At 40.5% G+C, this 12,123-nt stretch overlaps 1 protein-coding gene across 2 annotated transcripts in view; it reads left to right on the top strand.

The window, feature by feature from the left end:
• Positions 1-12,123, top strand: part of CA10 (carbonic anhydrase 10 (inactive)) — a 489,815-nt gene that overhangs the window by 382,456 nt on the left and 95,236 nt on the right. For both annotated transcript variants that reach the window (XM_086686946.1, XM_086686947.1), the window contains exon 5: positions 3,951-4,136. In XM_086686946.1, coding sequence (XP_086543072.1) covers positions 3,951-4,136 — 186 coding nt within the window. The remainder of the gene's footprint in view (positions 1-3,950; positions 4,137-12,123) is intronic.

Consider the following 12,123-nt stretch of genomic DNA (forward strand, 5'->3'; position numbering starts at 1 on the left):
ATGTGATATGTATATATTATTAAGTAATAAATAATATGCTTGTATATATAATATGTATATAATTATTTGTGTATATAAAATATATGAAGGGGCGCCTGGGTGGCGCAGTCGGTTAAGCGTCCGACTTCAGCCAGGTCACGATCTCGCGGTCCGTGAGTTCGAGCCCCGCGTCAGGCTCTGGGCTGATGGCTCAGAGCCTGGAGCCTGTTTCCGATTCTGAGTGCCCCTCTCCCGTTCATGCTCTGTCTCTCTCTGTCCCAAAAAAAATAAATAAAAACGTTGAAGAAAAAAAAAAAATAAATAAAATAAAATATATGCAATAATTATATATGATATTTATTTACATATTAAATATGACATTTGTCTATTATGGTATAGCATATCATACATTAATATGCAATTACTATAATTAATATAACATATAGTAATATCAATACTGTAATCAATATAATTAATATAATATACACTAAATATTATAGTATATTATTTATATATTAGTACAATTATAATTGATATATGAATGTAATAAATATATATTAAATATATATTATACTATAGTGTTAATATATTGATGTTATACTTACACATTATAATAATAATATGTATTTATCTACACAAACTCATATATACATGTGTATGAAAAATCACTTATCTGAATATACAGACACAGCCATAAACCGATCCTGTTAAAATATGGGTATATATAGTTATAAATATGAAGGATATATATACCAGAATATGAGTGGAAATATATAAGTATGAAGAATATAATACCAAAATATGAGGTAATTGTGGAATTGTAGCTGAATTTATTTCCTTGAGCCATTCTATATCTTTCTAACTATACATAATATCTGTATATTATCTTAATTTTAGAAAAAGTAAATTTTACTTAACGATGAATGCAGAGTCAAACACAAACCTATCTAACCATTTTACTGCAAAAAAAATCATGAACTGGGACATGAAAAAAAGACAAGTTCTTATGATCTCATATCGACTACATATACATTTATTTTTGACAGGGGTTATTTGGTTACAAAGAATGGAGACCTTGAGAAAAAATAAATTTATTGGTGAGATGTAAAATATCTGAGAAAATGCAGCTCAGGCCTCATGAAGGAACCGCAAACAAGGAGGGGAAAGGGTTTCTGAAGGTCAAGTAGTTGTTCTGTCTCGGTGCATGGTTTCCTCTGTCGCTGTTGGTGCATCTGCTTCTCTCTCTTTTCTGTCTGACCTTCAGCTACCTAGCAGGCTGAGTCTCTGGCCCCCATGTGACTTTCCAGTTCAGGTACTCAATACTGCCAGGCACTCAACAGAGTTTCTGTTGATAGTTCCAGATTCAGTACAGGGAAGATCATTGCTTTAGTGTGTATTAGTTAGCTTTTGATACATAACAAACTACCTCCAAAACTTAGGCACTTAGAAAACACCTGTTATTTAGTTTCCAAGTCTGTGGGTCTGTGGGAAGTTCTTCTGGTCTGGGCCAAGCTAAGCTGACCTTGGCTGGAGCAGTCAGCTGACAGGTCAGCCATGGAATGGCCAGTCTAAGATGGCTTCTCCTGGGATGACTCTCTTCAGTGTCATGTCACCCTCCATCAGGCTATCCCAGGCTTGTTTATGTGGTGGTCTCAACGTTCCAAGAAGGAGTGAGAAAATATGCAAGAACCCCAAAGACCTCTTCTTGGAGCACACATTATATCCACTGTTGGCCAAAGCAAGTGACAAGGCCAGCGCAGAGTTAAGAGGTGGAGAAGTAGACCCCTATCTTGATGGGAGCAGCTACAGAGTCATACTGTAAAGAGTGTAGTTACAGGGAGGGGGAAATTCTGCTCATTTTTGCAATCTGCCTTTTCATCTTCCAGCTTCCAATGCTGACATGAGCTCCATCTTGTACCTGCAGCCTATTTACATCTTTCCACATAGCCCCAGGGGTTGGTGTAGCAGGGAGAGAGAGAGACTGGAGACACGTGCATATATTTTTCACTGTTTCACCCTGGAAGTGATGTTCGTCATGTCTCCTCACATCCCATGGCCAACACCAGTCACATGAGCTCCACCATACAGCAAAATAGCAGAATAATGAGTCAATGGAGTATTTAGTTGACATTACTGCACCGTGAGCAATCTACAAACCCATCTGATTATTCACAAGGCTAATGTCAGAAAGGTTGAGGGGCAGGTAAGGATGGTTCTGTAGAGAAAATATATGAAAATTGTGACTAGTGAAGGTATCAGACATTACATGAAGCCCTTAAGGAATCCCTAGGGCAGAAAGCTAGGCCCAAAGGAGACAGAGTAAGCAGGAAGAAAATCCAGTTATCTCAGCCTCTGAGGGCCCAGAAGCGCTCCATTCAGACCCATTCAAAGTCTCCTTTAAGCTTCATTCTGCTCCAAGAGCTATGTCGACGCAGGGCACTAAGGCAGTAGAGTCACAGGTGGGAATCAAGGTTATCGGATCAAGTATTGAGAGGTGCTAAGTTAAGAAAATGAAGCTGAATATCAAATTCAAAGAGGGAAAAGGGAAAAAGAACACAAAGCAGTAAGGTGAGCAGCTGGAGAGGCTGAAGCAAGACAGAATCAGAAGTGAAGAAGGGAAATAGGGAGCTTATATTAACTTCTTTAGCTTAGCACTGGATTCCCAAGCTCTGAGAAGGCATCAGCACTCTGGTGGCAGGGGCAGGAGAGGGACCTAACAGACACACTGGGCAGCACACTTGAGACTTGAGACCATAGCCTTCAGACTCCCACTAGGGTTGTTCCTTTTTACCCATTTTGATATCCTTGTCTCTCATTTGGCCTTTGTGGCATCTCTAGCTTTCTCCAGTGTCTCACACCTGAGATCTTAACTTTCACAGTATCTCTACATTCCAAATATTTATGGTAAGAGTGGCAAGTTGTTTTTTGAAGTTTTAATTTTAATTCCAGCATAGTGAACATACAGCGTAATACTAGTTTCAGGTGTACAATATAGTGATTCAACAATTCCATATATCACTTGGTGCTCATCATGACAAACACACTCCTTTATCCCCATCACGCATTTCACCCATCCCCCACCCCCTCTCATAATCATCTATTTGTTCTCTATAGTTAAGAGTCTGTTTCTCGGTTTCTCTCTCTCTCTCTCTCCCTCTCTCTCTCTCTTTCTCTCCCTCCTTCCTTTGCTCATTTGTTTTGTTTCTTAAATTCCACATTTGAGTGAAGTCATATGGTATTTGTCTTCCTCTGACTTATATTGCTTTGCATCATGGTCTCTGGCTCCATCCACGTTGTTGCAGATGGCAAGATTTCTTTTTTTTTATGGCTGAGTTATATTCTGTTGTCCATTTGTACCACATCTTCTTTGGTACATTCATCTATCAATGGATACTTGGGCTGCTTCCATAGTTTGACTATTGTAAATAATGCTGCTGTAACCATAGGGGTACATGTATCCCTTTGAATTAGTGTTTTGGTATTCTTTGGGTAAATACCCAGTAGTGTGATTGCTGGATCGTAGGGTAGCTGTATTTTTAACTTTTTGAGGAACTTCCAAACTGTTTTTCATAGTGGCTGCACCAGTGTGCATTCCCTCCAGCAGTGCAAGAGGGTTCCTTTTTCTCCACATCCTCGCCAACCCCTGTCGTTAAGAGCAACAAGTTATATTTTTTATGAGGTTCAGTGTCCTAAATATTAGTCACAGTTGCTGAGGTCTCCATTGAGTTCATACCTCAAATTTATAAATTATCATGTGATCATAGATGTGGTTTATACCTCACGGTAAATAACACGTAAGGTAGGTAGGGCAGGAATGCTCCCCAGGAGACTGATGCTCCATTCTCCACATGTGGACTTAACCTAATGTGTTCCCATCCAGGGGAGGCAAAAGGCATGGTCTAAGGACCATGCTGGGTTTGGTGAGAAATGGGAAGAGAGCCTTGCTTGACCTATTGCACATTGCCTTGCAGGTGAGCGGGACCATGTACAACACTGGAAGACACGTGTCCCTGCGCCTGGACAAGGAGCACCTGGTTAACATATCAGGAGGGCCCATGACATACAGCCACCGGCTGGAGGAGATCCGACTACACTTTGGGAGTGAGGACAGCCAAGGGTCGGAGCACCTCCTCAACGGACAAGCCTTCTCTGGGGAGGTATGTGGAGCTGTTGAAGTACTATAGCTCAGTGCCAATTAATAAGGTTTGGTGCCTATTTATATCCAAGGTGGGATAACAGATGGAAAGCTTTCATTTAAATCTGTGAAATGAGAAGGTCAGTGCCTCCTTTCTCCATCTGTCTTTTGCGAAGCCTATAAACGTGCTTCCAGTGTTTTCCAGGAAAGTCCACAATGAAACTGGGCATTTCATTCTGAGACATTGGTGCCCCTCTCATGCCTCATGCCCTACAGTATATCTGGAGCATCATTTTAACCCCAGACCCTCACCTTTCATGCACACCTTCCCTCACACCTATCTGGACCATCAGCTGTGCTCCCATATGAGAGCATGGCTTCCATAATTCTCCCTTCTGGCAGACTGGGTCTTATTTGCACAAAACTATAATGTACCGTGAAACAAATGTCAGACAACTAAATAGTCTGCCTGACTTTCTACAGATTGGAAATGTCATTGTATGCCACCATTAATGGTGAGTATCACTGTGTTCCGCCATCAACCCAGAGAGAGTTCAGGCCACAGCAGTGAGCCAAACCAGGTTCAATTATAGGATGAAAGTTATACTTTAAACAGATGTCATCTGACATCTTGACAAGTGGGGTGTAGTTAATTTGTCCCATTTAATTTCTCTTACGCTTGAGGGTGGTTATCAGCTAGGGGTCAGGGGTGCTTATATGCTAAATATCCTGTAACTATGTTCTGTTTCAAAGTCCTCAGTAACCGATGTCAAGAAAGCTTTGAAATAGCAGAAGTAGGTATCTCATTATCGACTTGGTCTTTGTAATTTTGTTTTCAGTCAACATCATTTCTAGAACTCTTTGTTTTTAATATAGCAAGACCATACACTGAGAAAGGGAACCCAACTTTAATGAGTCCAGTGGCCATATTTTAATGACTGTTCAAAGTGGGTCAACTGAGAATCTACCTAGGCACTCTGCTAGATATCAGGGATACAAAGGTTTAAAAATTAAAGAAAAAAAAAAAAAGACAAAGCTCCTACCACAGAGGAGCTCAAAGGTTTGATTCATTCATGCAAATCATTATTCAAATCATTGAAACTATTAACGTATAGTGCCCTTCTGTTCTGGAGGTGTACAGGGACCCTGGCCAACTCACAACTCACCTGAAGGGGTCAGGAGAAGTCCCAGAGGAGGTGCCTTCTGAACTGGACTGAGAAGAGAGGCAGTGTAGGATCATTTATAAGAACATCAGCTTTGGAGTCAAAGAACCTGGGTTTGTACCTCCTGCTTTGATGCACACTTACTGGGTGATCTTGAGATGGTTTCTTGATCCATCTGAAGCCGAGTTTAGATACCTCTCAAGGTTATTTTGGAAAATTAAGTAGGATTCCAGATGTAAGGAACACTTGGAGCACTCAAGAGTGGATAACAACAAAGATAAAGCGGGAAATGCGGGACTACTAACGGCACCAAGTGTGTCAGGGCCTTGCTTATTGGGGAAAAGGCTGGTAGAGATCACTTGTGATCGATTAGTAATGGCTGCAGGAGGACAGGGTTGAGCAGAAATGAGCCTCCTTCCTGGATCTGTAGGGAAAACATGCTAGGATCGATTAGGGATGTTTGCCAAAGGCACCTTAATGGAAAAACTCCCTGGAGTTTTAGATTCTGAGCTAGAGTTTAGCAGGGAATGTGATGAAAGCAGGGTGAAAATCCACGAATTGAGAGTGACTAGAGACTGCCAGTCTGAATTACAGACTATTCTAAATTAGATAAATGCTTCCTTTTTAAATACATATTATTTTAATATTTATAACTATTTTATTGTTGGCTTCCTTGCTCATTTATTTGCTTTTATTTCTTTGCCTTTCTCCCTCACTGAACTGTTCTATTCTGATCCTTATCTAAAAATTAATGTATTAATGAATTTATGAAATGAATGAGTGAAAGTCTGTAGGTGGTTACTTGGCCAAAATCTATACGTTTTAGCATTCTTTAGAATTGCTCTTTTTCTTCAATGTGTAATAAGGGTGCTTTATAATTTGTATGGACACTACAATTTTGGAATAAATGAGTGTTTCCAGAATCCTTAAGGGAAATATATCACAATTTGATCTCTCAGAGTATTCGTTTTCCTAGAAATCCCAGACCACAGGTATCAGACACTCCAAGGAATCTTCATTTTTAATGCCCCAGGAGAGTCTGATTATTAGGTTTGTGAAGCACTCTGTCAGTAGTACACTCAGTGAATAAAGCATCTAAACAGAGTTGCAAATCAGAATTAACTGGGGAACACTGTCAAAATATTTACATTCGAACCCTTCCCTAAGGCAATTGAATCAGAGTCTCTGGGAGTGGGGTCCAGGTATGCACATTTGTAAAAAATTCCCCCAAGAGATTTTGGTTAGTGACCACTGTGCCAATTTTAGCTCAGGCTCTGCCTGAATTACCCCAGTTTTCTAAACAATGAGGACTTAATCAATAAAACCATACTGCACAAAAATTAAAAAGGGTACCCAGGTGTCATTGCAAATGGCAGAGCTGGGGTGCTTTCTAGGCTGGTGGGATTTGGGGGAACAGCTTCCCAAGCAGGACAGCCATACACAGCCATTACCCCAAGGCAAGCCAGAGTATTGGCCTCAGCATAAGTACTGTTACACCTTGTCCTAGGCAGACCACATCATCTGTGTTACAATTCATTCCAAGCCCCTCAGTATGAGTGGTCTCTAAACCGGTGTGGATTTAGGTGCAAGAAATCAGAACGCTGGAAGCATCAAAACGATGTCATGTGGCTAGGTATTGGCTTTCGAGATATTTAAAACAGTTTAGTGAACAAGAAAAGTCTGGCATCTTCTCTGTGATGTAAAGGAAAAAACTTAGGGTCCATGGATGAAAGTCCTGGAAAGATGGAGTTCGCTAAATAAATATGTGTTCTAACAATGAGAGCTATCCATCGATGGAATGAGTTTGCCTCTGAAAATAGTGAATTCCCATCACTGGAATTATTAAGCATGGAGTGGAATTTGAGGACTTCTTTAAAGTGACTCATATCCCAATGAACAAGTAGACTACTAGCTGTCATGCATCGTCTAGTGCTGAAATTCCACACAATCTATGATTTCCTTATAGAAAAGGTCCTCCAGTCGGATTCCACTGAGTGTTAGCCCCAGTTAAAGTAATTATGTCCCATCCTGTAGGTTCATGTCTTACTTTTATTTTGTGCTATGTTCAAAGCTACCTTTGGTCTCTGTTTCTGGCTATCCTCTGAGAGGACCCAAGTAGACACTTCTCGCAACAGAGCATGTGTTTATTTTGTTGACAATGAATAATCACATTGCCATCTGTCCCATCTATCATTGCTGATCGTGATAAGTCAATTAATGCCAGGCATTTTCCTTGGCACAGCACAACAGTCGTTATCTGAAGAGCTGTAGATTAATTGCAGTCTTGTCTAGTGAGGTTATTGTAATTGATGGTAATCATTTGCTTTGTTTTATAAAGCTGCGTGGATGTACGACACAGTCAGCAACTGCATTTTTATAAAAATTATTCATGTCCTACATGGAGAACTCCTGGATGCCTTGTTGGGGGTTGGTGATAAATGAGCATATTCAGGGATTCAAATGTCTCAATTTTTTTAAGAAGGGAAAATTAACCGTTTTTAATAAGTAAGGCCCTTAGCTTGCTAATCATGTCTAAGTGGTTAGATTAATGTCCACTATAAAGTAGGGTATTTATGAAAAGAAACAAATACATTAACCAGGCAAAAGATAATATTTGAAAAGAACCCTGTCTATGGATCAAATTCTAGTAGTGAGGCTAGACAAAAAGAATCTTTCTTATCGAGTGCAGATTGGAAATACTCATGTTAAAAATCTTCCTTGAGCTTTTCTTTCCAGAGAAGTAAGGGAGCATAGGGAGATTCCTACCAGCCACTTTACAGGATACCTGTACCAGATCCTCCCATTTATTTCATCCACTCTTCACCTGCCTCTACTGCCTCTGCTGTGTGCTGAGCTCCACAGCCCAGCTCCTGCCCAGAGAAGCAGACAGTCTATTGAGGGATACATATAGTTAAAATACAGGGTAACATGGGTTATATTTGAGGATTGTCCTGGCAGAGGATTATGAAATAGCCCTCTCAGGATTGTGTTAAGGAGAGGATGGATGGACATCTGTGTGGCCTGACATAGTTGCTGCTCCCGTGAAGGTGAGGCAGAAAAACATGGCAGCCGTTCCAGGCTCAGCCTCTTGAGTTACTGATTCGGCCTAAACACATCTGAGCAAGGGAAGCAGTCCACAGCTATTGCTATGGTAATGTATATAAGATTGTTTAATTAAAAGGGGGAATAAAAGTCATATGTTTGTTTGTTTGTTTGTTTGTTTGTTTGTTTCCCTATTCTGAACCAGAGTAGGGAAAGCAGTTATCTCCATGCAAACAACTGAGAAATGCAGGCCCTGTCCCCTTAAAGGAATGGATTATTTACCTTCTTTAGAGACTGGCTTCACTAAAGACATACAAATTTGTAGTAATAAGCAACACCAAATTGTCCTGAAGTGTGCTAGAGTATGAAAAGTGCTGAGGATCACATAACTGAGAACCAGGGCCCCGTTAGGTATTGAACATGGCTCGGGGTGGGGGGGGGGGGGAAGTACTCAGGCAATCTAATTAGCACTTTGCTGGGAGGCTGGGACCTCCTAGTAGAGATGTTCATTGGTACAAGTGGAGTTTTGAAGGGGAATGAGAACTAGGATGTTTAAGAATAACAGGTATATGGTAATACATATGGAAGAGCTACTTGAGCCATGGTAAAGGTGTTTCCTCTGTCCTGAAGGCCAGCTTTATCTCACTCTGCCTCATTCCAGCACAGCCCTACCCCCCCTCCAACCCCCATAGCATTCCAAGCCTCCTTCCCTCCACTGAGCCAGGAACGTGTTATTTCCTTTCTTGACTTCCAGAGAATCCTCTATATTTATTTACTTCAACAGTCCATAAACTGTAGCCCATGAACCAAATTCAGTGGTGTAGCTAAGAATGGTTTACATTTTTAAAGGATTGTTTTGTTTGTTTGTATGTTTGTTTGTTTATTTATTTTGAGAGAGAGGGAGGGAGGGATGGAAGAGAAGCAGAGAGATAGAGAATCCCAAGCAGGCTCAGTGCTATCAGCACACAGCCCAACGCAGGGGTTGAACTCATGAACCATGAGATCATGATCTGAGCTGAGGTTGAACACTTAACCAACTGAGCCACCCAGGCACCCCTGGACTGTTTTTTTGAAACAGAAGAAGAATATGCAACAGAGATCATGTGTGGCCTGCAAAAGCCAAAATATTTACAAAATATCTGGTCTTTTACAGAAAAATGTTGCTGACCCAATCTATTAAGTTGCCCATCACTGTAGATTTTATAACTGTTCACTCTCACTTGTCTTGGAACTGTAGTTCTTTGTTGATAGAGATTGTACCTGATCATCACTGTATTCCTAGCACCTTGGACATTGTCTAACACATGAGGGCAGATTCAGTAAGTGTTTACTGAATGAAAGATAAATGATCTTGGTAAATTCCTTAAGGGCAGGGACTTTTTTTGCTATTCATCTTGTATACCATACACCTAGCACAGTACCCAACATATAGTGGGTGCTTAATTGATGTTTGTGGAATGAGTCATTCAATCATTGAATCCATAACTCAGTCGACTGTTGGCTCCTAGGAATTCAAAACTCATAGGCTTTTCCCCAGGAATTTTGGATGTGTTGTCTTGTTGACTATACCACAAATATAAAGCCTCATTTAAATTGAAGATGGAGTGTTTCAATAAAGGTTGTCCAAAACATCAAATTCTATTAGAAACTGGAAAAGAGGAAGAGTATTTTAGTTCACAGTAGCCACTAAGGTGTATTCTGGACTTTCTTTGAGAAAGGATTATGCTTTGAGAAATTCAAAATGTATAACAAGGTACTAACCTAACCGTATCCTCAATGTGGCAAAGAACACAAAAGGATTGAACTATTGTTACCCTGGAGGAACAAGGCACAGACTTGAATCAATTACTATGCAACATAGGGGCACCTAAGTGACTCAGTTGGTTGAGCATCCTACTCTTGATCTCAGCTCAGGTCTTGATCTCGAGGTCTTGAGTTCAAACATGCTTTGGACCCCATGCTGGGTGTGAAGCCTACTTAAGAAAGAGAGAGAGGGAGGGAGGGGAGGGAGGGAGGGAGGGAGGGAGGGAGGGAGGGAGGGAGGAAGGAAGGAAGGAAGGAAGGAAAAGGAAAGAAAGAAAGAAAGAAAAAAAGAAAGAAAGAAAGAAAGAAAGAAAGAAAGAAAGAAAGAAAGAAAGAGAAAGAAATAAAAGGAAAGGAAGGAAGGAAAAGAAAGAAAAAGAAAGAAAGAAAAGAAAGAAAGAAAGAAAGAAAGAAAGAAAGAAAGAAAGAAAGAAAGAAAAGGAAAGGAAGGAAGGAAGGAAGAAGGAAGAAAGGACAAAAGGAAGGAGGGAGGGAGTGAAGAAAGAGGGAGGGAGGAAGGAAGGTAAGGAGGGAGGGAAGAAAAGAAAGAGAGAGAGAGAGAAGAAAGAAAAGAAAGAGAAAACATTAGTATGCAACACAATCCAGAACTTGCTCAGTCACATCCACAGGTGCCTATGGAATCTCACTGCTAATATCCGGCCATTGTTTTCTACATGCTTTGTGACTTGCTTTCATTCATTCATTCATTCATTCAGTTAACAAATATTGATTCAGTGCCTACCATGTGCTACAGTGAAGAAAACAGATAAAAATCCTTCCTGTATGGTGCTTCCAGTCTAGTGAGAATGGACAAATAATAAATAATAAACATAATAAATGAGTAAATGTGTATGGTAAGTTAGAATATGATAAATGCTATGGGAAAAGAAATAGGGTGGGGAGGTATCAGAGCATGAGGAGTGGAGGTAGTGAATTACAAGGGTAAAAAGGGTGGTCAGTGTAAGCTGTATGGAGAGGATGACATTTATGAGGTTGCCATAGAGATGTTTAGGGGAAGGACATTGCAGGAAGAGGTAACAGCCAGAACCATGGCTTTGAAGTGGGAAAGAGGTGTCAATGTTCTGGGAAAAGGGGGAACAGCATGAGCACAGGGTAAGTGATAGGGCATGAGAAGTCAGAGAGACAAGAGTGGAGCGAGGCTGCTGCATAGCATGTCCTCTTTGCCTGGACTTTGTACGGACTTTGGCTTTTACTCTGAGAATTTATGGCACAACATAAATTCTCCCATTTAATCACCAAACACTAGCTCAGTGAAGTTGCCCTTAGTATTATCTTCTTCTTACCTGGAGAAACTAAGGTCCAAGACCATCCAGACAATAAATGATTGAGGTTCAGCTTAGCTCAGGTCTTCTGATTCATAACATTGCTTAACATAAGCCAGGGTTTACTCATAAACCCCATAATGATGACTGCTTACCTACTCTGGGCCTTAGCCCAGTGGGGGAATTCAAAGACCTATATATAGGCCATGCAGAAGACCCTAACTTCCCAGACTGTTAGCTCCCTGCAGGCACAAAGTAAGTTCTACTTGTTACTGTCTCCCCATACATGTTACAGGCACTTGATAGATACTATTGAACAAAAAAATTGAATGAGTATATTGAAAATAATTTAAAATATTGCAACTTTCAGAGTGCCTAAATTATGCCCAGTATATAGTGAGTTAAATTCTGTTGTCATAATGGCAAACCTTATAAAGTTAATGTCAATATCAACAGAAGTTCTAGACATTTTATGTTAAATTATTCACAAATATGGAGTAAGTGAATTCTTCAGGGTACCTGGGAGGAGGAATGGGACCATTGATAGCCAGTGTGCTAGAATAATTCATTTAGATTGCTCATTTCACACTGTAATTACTCCCAGGATCAGACCAGGGAACATGTCTTTGCCAATGCTAGCAGCCAAAGTTCTGGATCCCAGGAGCCAGTCCCATTCAGAGTGAGCAAACTGGCCTTTGAGAGTCACAACAAATAGAAG

Source organism: Puma concolor, chromosome E1 (genome assembly GCF_028749965.1).
Source record: "Puma concolor isolate L17-30 chromosome E1, mPumCon1.1.hap2, whole genome shotgun sequence".
NCBI lineage: Eukaryota > Metazoa > Chordata > Mammalia > Carnivora > Felidae > Puma > Puma concolor.